The sequence below is a fragment of the Sciurus vulgaris genome, assembly GCF_902686455.1.
Source record: "Sciurus vulgaris genome assembly, chromosome: 12".
Lineage (NCBI taxonomy): Eukaryota > Metazoa > Chordata > Mammalia > Rodentia > Sciuridae > Sciurus > Sciurus vulgaris.
The window spans coordinates 77,590,035-77,608,226 of record NC_136473.1 but is presented as its reverse complement, the minus strand read 5'-3'; the positions used below and the strand labels follow the sequence as shown (position 1 = coordinate 77,608,226).

General features: G+C 44.1%; 1 protein-coding gene across 5 annotated transcripts in view; it reads left to right on the top strand.

The window, feature by feature from the left end:
* Positions 1–18,192, top strand: part of SRGAP2 (SLIT-ROBO Rho GTPase activating protein 2) — a 244,242-nt gene that overhangs the window by 210,752 nt on the left and 15,298 nt on the right. For all 5 annotated transcript variants that reach the window (XM_079107858.1, XM_079107857.1, XM_079107859.1 and 2 more), the window contains exons 15-18: positions 5,815–5,892; positions 6,735–6,869; positions 8,635–8,740; positions 15,981–16,205. In XM_079107858.1, the coding sequence (XP_078963984.1) occupies positions 5,815–5,892; positions 6,735–6,869; positions 8,635–8,740; positions 15,981–16,205 (544 nt within the window). The remainder of the gene's footprint in view (positions 1–5,814; positions 5,893–6,734; positions 6,870–8,634; positions 8,741–15,980; positions 16,206–18,192) is intronic.

Below are 18,192 nucleotides of genomic sequence, written 5' to 3'. Positions count from 1 at the left end.
CTCTGAGTGTAGTTATCTCCCATGGCACAGCCTGACCATTTTGTCACAGTGGCTTTCTGTGCCAGTTTGGTTTGGAAGCAACTCCATTTGTAATGTTGCACTGATTCCTAATAGTATTTCATTTTTGTTCTGGTTTGGTCTCACTGGATACAACATCCACAAGAGCTCAGTCCTAAAGTTGTTTTAAACATTGAGAGTCTGCAGGGGCTGGCTCCTTCTCAACTTTAGTCAAATCACACTAATCCTTCTGCTTGGACAAAGCTATATCTCATAAACTCCATTCCTTACCAGCTACTGGTCTGGTTCAACAGAATTTAGGGGTGGAGATAATTGCCAGAGAATTGATTTTCCAAGGTTAAGAATGTTTAGAAAGCACAGATATCTGAACTGGTGCCACAGAGATGTCTAGGAACAGAGCATTAGAAATTGTTTTTAAATATTGTTCTGACTGGTGATAGGAAGAAGGATGGAATGACCTTCCTGAACTAAAGAGGTAGATAAAGTATTACTGATCTAAATTCAGAGGATGGGTTCTTTCTCCCTCCTCTCACCTTCTCTCCCTATAAACTGGAACATTGTTTGGGGTCATATTTGGACATAGTAATTATTTGAGCATTCTTACAACTTATTCTATTCTCCATCAGCTGTAATTTTTTAATGTTATCTCCAGTAACTTGAAGTAAGAGCGGTGTACATCACTATTGAACAATGAACAAATATTTATCAAGCCCCTGGTCAAGGCTGAGTACTACACACTGCCACGTGGGAAAACAAAAACAGGAGTAATACACTGTTCTTGTCTTTAAGTAGTCCTATGATGCATTTTAGAGAATATAAGTAAGTGAGGGAGAAGTTAAATAAAGAGAGATAAGTGGTGCTAATTCAGAATAGCAGATTAAGAAATTTTACAAGATAGCAATGATTAATGACCAAATAGTTGACAAAGATAAGTCCAAACTGAGTTCAGGGGAGGAAGAATTATTCGTGCCTAAAGGACAGTAGAATGGGAGATCTGAACTCCCATTCACTCTTTCAAGTATTTCATTCATTCATTCAATAGAAATATATATTGGTTGCTTGTATACCAGTAAAAAGTTTCTGTCCTCCTGAACCTTATATTCTACTGCAGGACAAACAGATGATCAATTGATCTGCCAATAAATAAACAAATTCACATACAATGTTTTGAGTGTTGGTGTCATGAAGAAAAAATAAAGCGAGGTGAGGAATGGAGAATGGAGAGGGGACACTATTGTCACTGGTTTCAAAGGAAAGGTTTCTCTTAAGAAGGTGACATTTATCAGAGTTGTGAGGGGTGAGCTATGTGAATATCTGGGGAAGAGCATCATGGGGAGAGGGGACACTATGAGTGGAGACTGTTAGCACATGCAAAGAACAGGATAAAGCCAGCCCTGCTGGAACAGAGTGGAGAGGAAAGTGAAACCACAGGCCAGACCTTGTGCAACTCTGTCGGATAAGATAGGCATTTGGATTTTATTCTGAGTGAGATGGAAAACCACTGGAGAATTCTGATCAGGAGGTCATCCCTTTAAAGGATCCTTGGCTGCTCTATTGAGATAAGACCATAAGAATGATACAGGAAGTTACTGCAGTAGGCCAGAGAAGACATGGAGGTACCTAGACTAGTGTGTTGTTATGGTGTGAGCTAAGAAGTGATGGATTCCAGATATTGTGCCTTGAATTTTCCTATCTTTACCCCTGTGCAGGCACAATGCACAAGGAGACAAAAATTTAGCACATTTCTATGTTGATACTCTAGGGAAACAAGTACATGCATATATTGCTGGTGGGAATCTAAACCAGCATAACCCTTTTGGAAGGGAATTTGGCAATATCTAATAAAACTACGTATGCACTGATCTCCTAATCCAGCAATCTTTCCTAGAATTTATCATGAAATTATTCCTCCAGTTATCAAAAATTAGATATTCACGAGGTTATTTGCTGCAGCGTTGTTTGTAATTTCACAGTATTAGAAACAACCTAAATGCCCCATACATAGAAGAGTGGGAAAACTATGATATGTCCATACAGTGGAGGACCAGACAACTGCAAAAAGACAATGAGTACAATTTCCATAAATTGATATGGAGAGATTCCTAGGATATGCTGTTGAGTGAAAAAACAAAATGTGAAAGAGGGGCTAGGGCTGTGGCTCAGTGGCAGAGCACTTGCCTAGCACGTGTGAGGTACTGGGTTCAATCCTCAGCACCACATAAAAATAAGTAAATAAAATAAAGGCATTGTGTCCATCTACAGCTAAAAATTTATTTTTAAAAAATGTGAAAGAGCATCTGTAGTATGCTACCTTTCATATAAGAAGGAAAATATAAGAATATACATGTGCCGGGCATGGTGATGCACACCTGGAATCCCAGCAGCTTGGGAGGCTGAGGCAGGAGGAGTGAGAGTTCAAAGCCAGCCTCAACAACTTAGCAAGGCCCTAAGCAACTCAGCAAGACCCTGTCTCCAAATAAAATATAAAAAGGACTGGGGATGTGACTCAGAGGTTAAGTGCCCCTGGGTTCAATCCCTGGTACCAAAAAAAAAGGTAAAAAGAATATACATGTATCTTCTCATTTCTGCAAGAAATACAGAAAAGATGAATCTAGTGTTTTATTCATTTTTACAGGAGAGGGTTGAAGGGGGTGGAAAGAATGAAGCAATGGGAAACAGGAGGGGGTGGCATTTTTCTGAGTTTACCTTTTTGTGTAGTTTTGACTTTTAGAACTGCATTAGTGTATCCTACAATCAATAGGTAAATTAGCAAATAAAACTAAAATGTGAGTAAAACCCCAAAAGGAATGTGAATAATATCAAGAAAAGCTAATTGTACTACCAGTGAACACATAATCACACTGAAGGGGAATAAGGAAGAAAATAATTAAGCAAGTAACTTTGGAAAACAATGCTTTGACTATACACTGTAAATCTAAAGACAAAAAGAGCTATGAGAAATCTTGTACAGTAGTAACTTTTATCACAGAAGTAAGGGGGAGCAATTCAGAAATTGTGTGTATTCTAGGATTAAGCAAATACACTGTTGATTTTTAAAAATCTTAAGACATAGTAGCTAGCCACTTAAAAAATATTTGTTCAACTAAATTGAATTTTTTCACAAATAGAGACTCAAGGTATTCATGAACTCCCTAAAAAGCTGTGTTTAAAACTTTTGTATATGAACAAATATATTTTCACATTTAATGGGGTTAGTATTCATAACTTTTTTCAATCTCAAAATGATCTATGACCCACCAAATGCTGAGAATTTTTATATCCTTACTGTTTTCATTTCCCTTGAGAGGTAAATATTATAGTCCCCATTATATAAATGAGAAAGCTGAATGGTGAATAGTGGGTCAGTGGAATCCAAGAAGAATTAAAGAAGAAGATGAGGAACTACTGAAACTGAATCACGAGAAAGAGAAAACCCCACCATTTTCATTAGGAAGGGAACAGGAGATGGCTGTTGTAGTTATCATTTCAAGAAAAATCTAGGAGAGGTGGCTCATGCCTGTAATCCCAGCAGCTCAGGAGGCTGAGGCAGGAGGATCGCACGTTCAAAGCCAGCCTCAGCAACTTAACAAGGCTTTAAGCAACCTGGTGAGACCCTGTGTCAGAATAAAAAATAAAAAGGGCTGGGAATGTGGCTCAGTGATTAAGCAACCTGGAGTTCAATCCCTGGCACCAAAAAAAAAGAAAAAAAAAAAAAATTACCTAGCAGAGCAACTCTGCAATAGCTGGATCCAGCACAATATTGGAGGTTTTACACCACTACCAAATAACTTATCCACGTCTGATGGGTTTTACACTTTCATGTTAGTGAGTACTAAGAAAAAGTAAAAAAGATGGATGTGCCATTTGGGTTATGCAAGCAAAGATTTACCTTCATTATCATAAAAAGCCAACTGATTTCCCCCTTTCCTTTCTGGAAAGAATATTGTTTCTCTTCTCAGCATCATCACATCAGGGCCTCTAAACACAGAGCAGTCCTTCAGCATTGGTTCTCCAGGGGAACCAGAAACCAGACCAAGAGAGCTCAGAGTGTTTCGGCCTGCTGCCTGATTTCCATCAAACTGATCTCTTGTTTCCTCTTATCCTTGGGCCCACAGGCCAAGGCTGTGTTTTCTTGATGGTCTCCCCTATCCAAAGCACACCGGTGATGCTCTTTCAGGAAATTATGCATACTTTACTAACCAGAACACACCAACAAGTCTCTGACATTTCCTTATACTGTGTTTTTGACAAGTCACTGCATACGTGACTTTCTGTCAGAGCACTTGCTATTTACGTTCTGAGTTTAAGCAACATTATCTGACTCTTGTATCCCATTTGCTAACTAACGTAGTACTGCTACACCAGTGTTAATGGGATTTTAACCTGGCCTGCCATTTTATGAGGAATAGCCCCTTGGAGGAACAGACTTAAGTTCTCTTACAAAGCCAGGTACTCACATTCCCTCTGCTTGTTTCTCAATGTTGTTTCAGTCAGATTCTGCACCTTCAGTCCTGGCCTATATGATTAACCTCCAAAGGTCTAGCTAATAGATTCCAGCAAAATGTAGACTTATATTGCTTTATTTTTCCCCCCTAAAATAAATTTCTCTGACAAGTTAATGTTTTTGAAGAATTGTGCCATTATAGAAAGATTTTGACAAAATGCCCAAAATTTAGACCTAGGTCTTCTGAGAAAGCCTAGGCAGTCCTGCTGGAATTAGAGATGCCAAATCAACTCAGTCCCTGGGCCTGGCACTAATGACATGCTTCCTGGATTTCTCATGGGTTTTTCAGTGGCATGTGTGGTACTATCTGTAAGTCATGTTTCAAGACAGAATGGCCATTATGGTGCCCACCTTCTCTGTACTTGCACATCTATAGACCCCGCAAGTCTGGCATTGAGGACTGAGTATGTGATTGCGGCCACGAGGCCTGAGTCTGAGTACTTGCCCTGGTCCTTATTACCTGTATAACCAAGGATTGGTCCTCACCAGTCCCCCCGCACCTAAAAAGAAGGGATTATTGCTAACCCCTGTTTTGTTATGAGGTTAGCCCTTGTTTTGAGGATCAAGCACTTTATTTATATGACAGCATTTATTAACAGCAGTCACTATACAAGCATTATTTTTCATGAATATTTCTACTCTAACAAATCCCAAGAAGACAAAGTTTTTGTGCACATCAATGTAACATAGTATTTGTGCATGTTTTTCTTTGTGTAAAGTAGCAGTCCTGAGCCAGTGCGTGGGACAGTGACTGGCAATACTGTCTGTTGACAGATCACTTGTATTCTCATGTCCACTCTTTTTCATCAGTACGGAAAGCATTGGCCCCTAGCATAGTGGAACCATGTTAAAATAGCTAAAGTAATCATTATAACCTCACATCTTATGAAACTCCTCTGATGGTACTTAATATCTTGCCTGTCATGAACTACCTCCCATTTCTGACCCTGAGTGACAAGAAAGTACTAACAGGCCACCTCCCCACTTTACAGGTGGGACAGAGAGCAAAGGCAGGGACGGTACCTGCTTGGTAGTCTCTTTTAGATTCAGAAGAGAATTGGGCTGTAGACATTCCTTCCCTTAAGTCTCTGACTTGGTGCTTCCTTTAGGCTAATGCTTCCTAATCATCCCAGTGACTTTCCCAATGTCCCTGCACATGTTTGTCTCCTTTGGCCTGAAAAGAAGACACAGAATGCCTCAGAACACACTGCTGGGGGAGATAGGCATTCAACTAAGGTTGGCCTGTGTCTGCTTTTTCTTCTCTTTAATCACTTTTCCCTGTGTCTTTCCAGGACTGCAGCATGAAGGAATTTTCCGGGTGTCTGGATCCCAGGTGGAAGTGAATGACATCAAAAATGCCTTTGAGAGAGGTGAGGGAACAACCTGGAAGCTAAGACCGAGTAGTTGCCAGCCTCTTGGGTACTGTCTCTACCCTTTCTCCCCCGAGAGGACCCAGCACTTCCAAAGCCCCCGGCCTCCCTCTTGAGCTGGCACCTGCTGTCTGCACACACTCCCCATTGGATATGCAGGGGGATGCCCAGCAGTCCCCTTCCTTCCTTCTCGGCCCCACCCATCCTGCCTCCCTCTGTGGATGATCTGCCAAAACCCAAGAAGTTAGCTATGATATCCAGGCGGTTCATGGCTTTATCCGGAGCCCTTGGTGGCAGTTAATATCAAGGCTAATGCGCCTGTTCATCGTAGCCATTTATTACCCTGTGGGCTATTAAGGTAATGGGCAAGCTTTGGCAATTTCCGTCACTGTAATGGATATATATAGTTTCAATTTGAGGTTGGTCCTATCATTAAATCTAATTACATCTGATATGAAATTTTCCATAGGGAGCTCTGGCATGATTGTTCTGTAAGTAGGTGTCCTTTGTTGGGGGCAGGAGGAGTGAGAGCTAGTCAGAGGAGCTGGCCTCCTTGGCCTCATTTTCCTCCCCCAGGGACTTGGTCCCAGCCCGTTTGCATGATTCTGTGAGGGAGGTAGTTCTTGTGTCCCAACCTCAGCCCACAGGGTTGTCCCTGAGTCTGAGTAGTCTGTGCTTCTGTCTGTCCTCTGGTCTGCTCCACTCATGCCACCCTGCTGGGCATTGTGCTGAGGGACTGGGACCAGCATATAAGTGGGTCACCCCTTCCCCACTGCCTCTGCTTCATTCTTTGGGTTTTTGCCTCCCTCACTCTTTCCTTTCTGGGGGGTGCCTATCCTCAGGAGAGGACCCCCTGGCGGGGGATCAGAATGACCACGACATGGACTCCATAGCTGGTGTCCTGAAGCTTTACTTCCGAGGTCTGGAACACCCACTCTTCCCCAAGGACATCTTCCACGACTTGATGGCCTGCGTCAGTAAGTACCACTCTGGCCTCAGACTCGTTCCTGAGCCAGGGCACCTCTGAGCAAGAGGTGTAAACATTTCCCTGAAGTTCTTTGTTTCCTCATAAGCTTTTTGGTAAAACTTTAATTTTTAATTTTTTGTGAGTTTATGCTCATTTTCACTCCTTCATCTCTGGCAGGAGAGGGAAGAAGAATGACTTCAGTAAGAGTCTAGGACCCCAAGTCAGGACTTCTGGCTTTTTCCTTTCTGGTTTACCTTCATCATAACTCCTTTGCTTCTCTGGGCTTTAGCTTCCTTTAGTAAAATGCCTTTATAAAAATTCATTCATAGGACTCAGTCATTTCAGTTATTTGAAGCATATACGTTGGGTTTGGGCTTTTTATGATACCAGGGCAAAAGCGTATTACAAATGTCTCCTGTTTGTTGCTTTAAACACAACATGGCTTACCTGCTTGGTGTATTCATATATGCTCTCCTAAGAAGTAGTCATCTGGTATTTCTCCAGAGAGAGAGCTGTTTTCTATTTTCTTAGGGGTTCTCTGCCTCTGACTCTAAAATATGGAGCTTGAAAAGCTCATGATACTGAAACATCCTTTTATTCGTTTCCAAATAATCCATGGAAACTCTGGAGGCTGACCCCATCTGAATGATGGCCCCAGAGGCTGGAAAGAAAGATGCCTTTGCAATGGAGGAAAGATCCTTATCCCAGGCCACTCAGGATCTTTGTGACCCCTGAGTTGCCAGTGTGACTCAGCATTTTGCCCTGAGTTCTCTGAGTCCCTCTCTGTTATTATGAGAAAGGCCCAGAGCATTCAAGAAGCTAGCTCTCTTGTTTTGTTTGTTGACCTACTGTTTGTGGTATCTTAGTGGAAGTGATTTATGTGGAGGTTAACTGCATTCACCCCTTGAGTAGTGTCTCATGTCTCTGCCCAGGACTAGACCTAGGTAAAGTCTTCTAAGCTAGACTGGGAAGACCGAGACAGTCTAAAATCCCAACTGTGAAGATATGCCCTTGCTCCAATACAGTACTCCCCATTTCTTTTTTTTTTTTTTTTTGGGGGGGGGGGGATGTTGGGGATTGAACCCAGGGCCTTGTGCTTACAAGGCAAGCAATCTACCGACTGAGCTATCTCCCCGCCCCATTTCTTTTTACATAAAAGCACTCATAGAAAATAACCAGATTCACATGGAACACTATGGCCTGTGACAGAGACCACAGGCCTGGTTAACTAACCTGCCCATAGCACCAGAGTCAGGAAGCTGCTTTGGTCTTCTTCTCAGATATTGCTACTTACCCATAGACCTGTTTCCTACTTCTGGCCATGTTGTGCTCATCCCTACTGAAGATAAGGGAGGGAAAAATAAGCCAGACTTGTCCAGAGGAGGAGGATACATGCACAGAGTGGGCAGGACAAGACCTGCACAACCCCTTTTCCTCTCCAGATGCAGGACCTCCAGGATGGGTGTTAAACAGTCACGGCCAGCTCCTAATTGTTTGAATAAGAAGGTGGTAGGTGCTGGGGAGAACATCTCTAGCCCTTTTTGTGCCCCAGGATTGTATACCTTAAGTCTTGAATCAGTAAATGTGTGGAACCCAGCATGTGCCCTGGCATAACACCCAACTCCCAGGAGCAACAGGGATGACACTCCTATCGCTGTGTGTGGCTTTGACTTAGCACTCTCCGGGCTGCACCTGCTGGGAGTAAGGGGCTTCTGACCACTGTTCCCTTGGATCTCAGGCACAGTGAAGGATAACACATAGCTTTCTTCTTCCAGCAATGGACAACCTACAGGAGAGAGCTCTGCATATCCGGAAAGTCCTCCTGGTCCTGCCCAAAACCACTCTGATTATCATGAGATACCTCTTTGCCTTCCTCAATCAGTGAGTAGCCTTCCCAGTGAACAGCTGAATCGAGCCTTGGTTTCAGCTACGGGAATTTCCATATGGATCTATCATCCATCCAAACACATATTTAGCACCTAATGTGTGCATTTGGAACACCTACTGTGTGCTGGCCACAGTGCTAGGCTATACAGATGTTACTGCTAAATGAGAGAGGAAAGCCTTGATATCCTTTAGCTCAGTACTAGGGAAAGGGACAGATAATCAGGTAAAATAAGTACTTCAAAGAAGAAAGAGTAAAGAAGTGGGTAGAGTACAGGTTCTGAATTGGGGCAGAAAGTGAAAGGAGGGAAAGCACATTAGATGGGTGATCATCAAAGGCCTCTCTGAGAAGACAGGGTGAGAACAGCAACCTAAATTCAGTGAAGGAGGAGCCATGGGGATGCTCAGGGCTCCAGAGTCATGGTAATAGTGGGTCGGATTTGGGAAGTGGTTGAAAAGAGCAGAGTGTTATGATCTGATTTATGTATTTTTTTAAAACTGGCCAAAATGCTTTGTGATGTTACTATATACGGTTGCAAAGAGAAGGGAGCCGGGTCCCAAGGTTGTTGTAGTCTGGCCAGTATGTTGGCAGACCGGAGAGTGGTGAGGAGGGGCAGGTTTAGATGTATTTTGAACATAGTGTTGATCGGACTTACTGATAGGCTGGTATAGACTGTGAGGGAAAGACAAATCGTCCATTTTTGGCATGCGCAATGGGGAAATTGTGAAGCTCATCCCTACTGAAGATAAGGGAGGGGAAAGATAAGCTGGACTTAATAGAGTCGGGGAAGACAGATATGGAGGAAGGACTCTGGACAAAGTGTCAAGGTGGACAGAGTCATTTGAAGCAGCTGTTGGACATCCAAATGGAGAGCTGAACACAGCAATCGATGCTCTGAGAGAAACCTGGGGTGCAGGTACTGGTATGAGCGTCACCCAAGTATCGCCAGCATTTAGCCAGTCACCTTGGAAATGAGCATAGCTAAAGGAAGGTCTGCCCTCAACCAGAAAGGCCTTGGGCCGAGATGGGGGCATTTCTTCTTTTCCAAGCTTGTGTCCTTGCCAAGGACAAGCCCTAGGTCCCAGGGCTGGTGAAGGCAGAAGCAGGAACACATGGTGCTTCCCATCTGGCACCTCTTCTTCACTTGGCTTTCACTGCCACCTCTCCCACTACACCCCAGAACAAAGGTTATAAATGGGCAACTGAGAGCCAGATAAGGTACCCAGCCATGCTTCCTGCAGGTCTATTGTGTCTAGAAAACTTTAACTATTTGGGGATTTCATTTTTTAAACATTTTAAGCCCTAGTTTTTTTGAAAAGTGGTTAGACCTGGCAATACTGAACCGGCATTCCTGAGGTAGCTAATTCCCTATGGGGTCACGGCTGCCCTCTAGAGGGGCAGCCTCCCCAGTTCACTATGGTCCCCAGCCCTCCTCATTTCTCCATAGTCCAAAGGCTGGCATCACATGTCATTTATCATCATTCTGGCTTGGTGAGTTTTCATATAGTGGAGAAAGAGTTCTCTGGACCTATTAATCTATCAAAATAGCGAAGGCAAACAGTAAATCAAGGGGCCAGGGTATTTTGGGCACATATTTCTTTGTGAAGATGGAGTGTTTATAACATGGTTGATTTCTGGTTAAAAGAAATGCAGCTTCCAGGCTGTTTCACAAGCGTCAGCTTGCTTACAGGTTCAAGGTCAGCCTGGCCCTATAGTTATCTGGGTAAGTGGGCCCTGTCGGACGTGCCTACACCATCATGTAGGCCCACTGCTGGCCCTGCAGAGCTGTAGAGATCCTGGTCTCCATGAGGCTGTGTCTGCTCCACTCAATGACCGGGCCTTTGACACAGCATGCAAACTGCCTTGAAGTTAAAACCCCATGACTCACATAGTGTGTTCACATGTGACCTGCAAACTGCTAATAACTCTTGAGTTAGTCAGTCCCCTCAGGGCCACCAATCATCGTCTTTCCTCGTTGACCAATACCTGCCCTCAACATGAGTCCAGCATGAGCAAAGAGCATGATAGTGGTGGCCAAATAGGGAGGGGGGAGCAGGGAGGGCCTGGGGTGACTCTGGATGAAAGTACAGTTTCCTCATTCTCTTCCACACATTTTCTTTCTGAGCAGGGGAGGAGAAATGATAGACTAAGCATCTTGCAGAGCTGGAGATGATGGCCATTGCTGAAGAAAGTGTGGCAACTGTACCAATTCAGATTATTCTTTTAGTTTTGGTTTTTGATTTTGGGTTTTTTGTTGTTGTTGTTTGTTTGTTTGTTTGTTTGTTTGGAAGGTACCAGGGATGGAACTCAGGGGCACTCAACCACTGAGCCACATCCCCAACCCTATTTTGTATTTTATTTAGAGACAGGGTCTCACTGAGTTGCTTAGCGCCTAACTTTGGCTGAAGCTGGCTTTGAACTCGTGATCCTCCTGCCTCAGCCTCCCAAGCTGCTGGGATTACAGGTGTGCACCACCATTCCCAGCTTTTTGTTTTGTTTTGCTGTTTATTTGATTTTAAAAAGATTGATTTTATCAAATTAATCAAAGTGCCACATTGAAAAGATACAGCATTAAATAATCAGTGTTTCCTAAAATAATTAATAGAATGCAGGACATAGGTGATAAAGAAGACCACCTCCACCTCTCCAGGAAGATGACAGCTGATAAGTGTGCACTTACCAGTAGGTGTAGCAATCACTGGCATTGTTGAGACTGCCTGGGCCCACACTTTAAGGACCTTTCTTCTTTATAGTATGTGCATGTGCACACTTTATCTCTGGCTATGGTTTGTTCTTGGGTCGTTTGTGTACTCAATGTCAAGAAGCAAATAAACTAATATCTGGTGTGGATGTGGGGTTAAGAAAGGAATTTTTTTTAAAGATGAGAGGTATTACTGCATGTTGATAGGCGTGTGGGAATGACCCAGGAGAGAAGAAAACTGATAATGAAGGAAAGCGAGGACAGTGGCTGCAGGAATCCTCTTGAGATGGTGAGAGAGGATGGAATATGCTGCGTAGGAAGGCAGGCAGAAGATAAGGACAGAGGCAAGCCAGGCGACAGATGCAGGGAGCGTAGAAGATGGATATGGGGAGCGAGGGAATGCCTCTGAAAGCCCACCAGATAGCTGGAATTAACTTTCCTTTCTTGTCTCCTGGAGAGCCCTTGGGGAAGTCAGTGGAAGGCTGGTAAATCACAGCTGTAGAGGGGAGCTGAAGGTCTCCACCTGGGAAACTTTAAAAGGCCCAGGGTTTCCCAGCTCCACGTTTTCCTGGGGGTGTGGCCAATAACACAACATCTCCTCATCCCTCTCACACTCAAAATCAGGTCTGGGGCTGTGGCTCAGTGTCGAGTGCTTGCCTTCCGTGCACCAGGCCTGGGTTCTCTCCCCAGCACTAAGACAAACAAAACAAAACAATCTGTCCAAAGCTTAATGCTCTCTCTGAGGATTTAAGATTTTGAGTCTGGGTTCTGGAGTCCTCAGCTTATTAGATAATTCCTGTTGAGGAATAAAAATAGGTAGAATCCTATAAATTAATGACTGCCAAATGTCAGTAGCTCTAGCTTCCATTCCCTGTCCTGTATCAAAAAGCAAATGGAATATTATAATTACAGAAAATATTTGAACACAACTTGTGTGCTAGGCACTGTGCTAAGTGCTTTGCATATATTGTCTCATTTCATCTCCCCAACAGCTCCATGAAGGAGGCAGATAATTGCCCCTATTTTATTTTATTTGGTACCGGGTATTGAACGCAAGGGCACTCAACCACGGAGTCACATCCCCAGTCCTATTTTATATTTTATTTAGAGACAGGGTCTCACTGAGTTGCTTAGCATCTCAATTTTGCTGAGGCTGGCTTTGAACTCACAATCCTCCTGCCTTAGCCTCCCGAGCTGCTGGGATTACAGGCATGTTCCACCACCCAGCTAATTGCCCCCATTTTATAATGAAGAAACTAGGAAACAAGACCCACATTAGAGGACTAGTGGGAAGCAACAGAGCCAAGACTCAAAACTCAGGCCTGTTTAACTCAAATATCCTTGAAATGTTTTATTTTTTTTCTTTTCAATCTAATCAGACAAATGCTTATATCAAAAAGTAAAAAATCCAGAAATGTGCATGATGAAAACAAGTTTCCATGGTAACCCCAATTGTCTCCCTCTGCCCCAAAATTCTTGGTTCCTAACCACTATGCCATACCTTTTTAAGATGCACACAAGAGGATGAGTTCAAATCAATTTGGTGAATTCACTTGTTTCATAGACTTAAACTGTAGAAACACAGTCTCTTATAGGAGATGGCATAGATATAAGTCAGCAAAAAAAAAAAAAAAAATACACAGCGTTAAAGCAGGAAGTTGTTACCAGTGTTATTCATCTCAGATATTTCTATAAGAATAAAAATCCTGTATCTAGTGTTTGAGATCCCCAATTCCCATTGCCTGGTACTAGAGATTGAACCCGGGATGCTTAACCACTGAGCCACATCCTCAGCCCTTTTTTATTTTTTATTTAGAAACAGGGTCTCACTAACTTACTTAGGGCTTCACTAAGTTGCTGAGGCTGGCTTTGAACTCGTGATCCTCCTGCTTCAGCCTCCCCAGCCTCTGGGATTATAGGCATGTGCTGCCACACCCAGCTGGTGTTTGAGATCTTGTACTAGCTAAAGCCTTCAGAGTCTTCAAAGATTATTAACACCATGACATGTTACACAAAATTGTGTACATTTTCTGGAGAATCCCTAGTTTTTTCCTTTTTTTTTTTTTTTTTTTTTTCTTTTGGTCTGATTGAAATCAAGTCTTGCTATGTTGCCCAGACTGGCCCCAAACTCCTGGGCTCAGTGATCCTCCCACCTCAGGTTCCCAAGTAACTGGGACTGTAGGCATGTGCCATCATGCCTGGCTCAATTGTCAAATGCTTGAAGACATCTGTGTACCCCAAATAGTTAAGACCCACTGCTTTAGGCACTAACTTGAATGTTCCCACAGTGGATTGGAAAAGAGAAGGGGATCTTGGTCTGCTTTTTTATTGGGAGTCATAAGATGGGCCTAGACTGATGAGACCACAGACCATGACGTTGCGTCTTCCTCAAGTCCCTGGTCATTGTAACTACCTATGAAATGAACAGTCCTCTCCTTAGTAGGCTTCCAATGTTCCTTATCTTTCACAGAGGTAGAATTTGCTTTCTTCGGACCACCAGGCTTCCCAGAAACTTGTGGTTTTCTTTCATGTTACCAAAACACTGCCAGATTACACTAAAGAGACATGGCCTTGCTGAAGCCTCCTATCTCACCAGCCGGGGGTTAGTTTCAGTATGAGTCTGTGTTACCTCCTACTTCAGTCCTTCTACTGAGGTTACTAGGGTAATTATCTCTCCTGTCTCTCTGGTTTTAATTTGACCAAAAGCTAAACTTACATACTTCCTAAATCTCTGCTTCCTTTTAACTCAAGATCCAGGGAAGGATTATAAAATTAAATATTTGAGAACCTCTGTGAAAGCCAGGCACAGTGGTGCATTGCCTGTAATCCCAGCTACTTGGGAGGCTAAGCCAGGAGGCCTAAAAGTTCAAGGCCAACCTGGTAATTTAGTGAGACCCTGCCTCAAAATAACAATTTGAAAAGAGCTGAGGGGGTGTAGTTCAGAGTAGAGCACTTGCCTTACATGAGCAAGGACCCTGGGTTCAATTTCCAGTTCCACACACATACACACAAGGAAGGACTCCTATGAAGCAATCCATTCCCTGCGGTGTGGGTTTGTTTGTTTTGGGGGGGTTTGTTTGTTTGTTGGTCCTGGGGATTGAACCCAGGATGCTGTACCACTAAGCTACATCTTAATCCCTGCCCTTTTTAAAAATTTATTTGTTTTTGAAATGGGAGTTTCACTAAGTTATCCAGGCTGACCTTGAACTTACAATCCTCTTGCCCTAGCCTCCCAAGCTGGAACTACTGACATGCACCACCACTTCTGGCTATCCACTGAGATTTATAACCTCAGTCACTGACCTCTCTTTCATTTGATTCTAGGTCCTTGAGAATAGTGACTCTCCACTCTTTCTTTCCATGACAGTTAATCACATCCATTGTCGAAGGGGCATGGGGCACATATCAGAAGAGAGAATCCTTGGGTTAGAGCTCATTACAGCTTTGTAATGTGAGTCTAGATGTGAGGCATATTAAAAATAAACTCTGCCCAATTCGGAAGGACAGCTGCTCAGATGAAGATAGCCAAGTCTTGGGGCCTGCAGCTCAGCATCAGAGGGCTCTGGTTTCTTCCCAGGATCTGTCAGAATCGGTGCTGGGAACTTCCTGCTCAGGCTCATGAGGGAGAACTTTGCTCCTGAGCAGAGCTCACAGCTCTTCAGGCTTGAGGGGTGGGGGATTCCAGTCCTCTGTGCCTGGACAGCAGGGGACACTAGAGACTCATCAGGTGCAGTGACTGGTTGGCTGGTTGAAGGCCTTCCATCCTTGGCCAAGGTTGGAGGTGTGGCTGGGGCAGCTGCTGACTGAGAAGGGGGTATTCCCAGAATAAATAAATACCTAGTAATGAAGTCAGGCTGCATCCAGAGGAAGCCTGAGCAGAATTTGAACAGTGTGCTGACCTTTTCCAGAGTAAATCATAAATGTGATGGTATAAGAGGATATTATGAAAATGAACAAATGATTGCCTTAGCTGTTCTAGAAATTTAATGTCTTGATGGACTACAAAAACTAATCAGTTGGCTATTTGTTTGTAACAAGTCTAGCGACTAGAAAGGAATGGCCCTAATAATGTGATCATTTCGCTCTATAATAAGGGTGCACAGTGCATAATGCCTGTGTCTCCTGACCATATCATTACCAGGGCAAGCTGAGGTTCCCCATCTGATTGGGCAGCTTAGCAGGTTGGTCTGTGGGAGCCATATTCAGCTCCGCAGAGTGACATGTTCTCAAGGCCGGGTGGATAAGGTCATGGGTAGGAGTGAGGATGGAGTAGTAAGGAAGATTTGAATGGTGGAAAGGAAGGGTCAGACTTACAAGTAGGAACCTCTATCTTACCTCTCTTTGGCTCCTGAATGACCATCCGGTGGTCACCCTCTTCTGTCCAGCTGACTTTCTAGAAGGCCTCTGGTGTGCGCAAAGGCAGGTGGCAATTTGTGGACCTTCTGCCTTTGCTCTTGGCAGTGCCTCCTGTGACTGTGTTTTCTGGGCATTCATGCGAGAGCTTTCCAGCTTGCCTCCTTTCCCTTCTCCTCCAGTTTATCACAGTTCAGTGAAGAGAACATGATGGACCCCTACAACCTCGCCATCTGCTTCGGGCCCTCGCTGATGTCAGTGCCGGAGGGCCACGACCAGGTGTCCTGCCAAGCCCACGTGAATGAGCTGATCAAAACCATCATCATCCAACATGAGAACATCTTCCCAAACCCCAGGGAGCTGGAGGGTCCTGTCTACAGCAGAGGAGGAAGCATGGAGGATTACTGGTAGGGGGCTTAGGGCTGGAGGGTGGGGGTCACCAGTACAACTGGCATGGGGGCCAGATGGCCAAGTGAAAGGAGAGGGAAACCCCCAGATCCTCCAACCTCTCACTCCTAGGCTTTTCAGGCTGCCAGGGTTTGGGATGTTTCCGGCAGTCCCCTTACCTTAGCCCCACCTATGGAGTAAGTGCCACTTCATGCCAGCTCCCTTTTTTATGAATTCAGAGTAGTAAGGGACCATTCTGAAAGATAATGACAACAGCATTGATAGCAATACTATTAATGCAATGTTAATAGTAATACTGTGTGTCGAACTGCTGCTCGTTAGTCAATAGTGTCCCTCGGACACTTCTACTTATGCTACGTATTGTGAGGAAAACAGTTCTGAGTTCAGGGAATCCCATTGAGAAAAGTTGAGATATGAGGCATGAATTCCTGACTGTGCCTTTGTAAGATGACACTTTAGAATGAGTTCAGAAACTTGTGAAGAGAAAGAGGAGTAAGCTCCATTTTTAGCAGGTTAGGCAATGTCTCACCCTAAAGCAGAATTAAATTCTGTAAGGCAAGGTTTTTTATGAGAACAGAGATCTAAAAGGAATCTCTAGGGTACATTTTTACTAGATCCCTCCATTAGAAAAATAATGAATCATTTCCCAAAAATGGAATCATATTCCTAGGTTAGAAATGAAGTCGTTGCAACCCAGAGAGGCCAGTGACAGTGTCTCAGGCTACTATGGTGATGGGGATTTAATCCTGATCTCTTCTCTCATAGTGACCACTCGTTATCCCAGTGGCCCTGCCCCACCCCCACCCATGATACCATTTCAGTGTCATTTTCCTCTCTCTTTTAATCCCTAGCATCCCCTACCTCCCTCTCCCTTTCCCACCTAAATAATGTTTCAGCTTGAGCTGAAAGCACATGCCAACCCCAATCAGATTCCATCTGAATGCAACATCTGGAACCAGTTCACCAGCCCCATTAGCCCCATTGCTATTGACTGAGGTAGGGGAGAACAAGGGAGGCTGTTTACTTAATTAGAGGCCAATTGGTCCACACTTCTCCCTGACCCCCACAGGACAGACTCCTGCCCAAGCAGTAAAGAAATTGATATCCGTGCCTCTGTGAACATCCTAATGCTGTGACATCCCTAAGTTCACTCCTCTCTGCTATACTGCAGATTCCAGGTCTGGGTCTGAGCTGAAGTACCCTCAAATGGCCTGCCAGGAGAGAAAGCTTTCCGTCACTGACATGATTTGTGGCGACTGGGGAGGGTGGTCACTTCAGGTCTCAGGCTATTGGCTGGTGAGCTCCAGGGAGCTGTCCTTATGCATGTAACTTGAAAAGTTGATTTTCCCCCTCGTATGAGTAGTGAAGAGCTATGGAATGGTGTGTCCCAGTTCTTGTTTTACCTGCCTTCGAAAATCAGGCAGAACATCTGCCTTCCTCAAATATCAAACCACTTGGGCTGGGGGTATAGCTCAGTGGTGGAGTGCTTGCCTAGCATATGTGAGGCCCTGGATTCAACCCCCAGCATTGCAAATAATAATAATAATAATATCAAACCACCATAGCTTTGGACTCATGCCCAGGGCACAGAACCCCCACTTCCCCTCAGTTCCCAACCAGGGTAGCAAACAGAGCCCAAAGGATTTGCTCACAGGTGGGCACCTTCCTCTTCCTCCAGTTTTCTTCTCAGCCCCCTGTGTTTGGTGTGTGTCTGACATTTATTAACAGCCTCTAGAAACACCATAAGATTAATCGAGGAACATTACCTGACATCATAATCTAGGTGGGAGGCCTCAGACCTGAGGCAGCAAGGAGCAAGATTCTGTGACCTTGGAATGAGGGACCATCCAGCCACTAGACTCACACCCATGTGGAAGCTCCCAGCCTCTTCTCTCTCTTCTTTGGGAAGACAGAAAAGTGCCAGCAAAGTGAGCTAAGATGATATAGGAGGTGAACCCCAAGAACCCTGGAGAATGACTAGGAGAT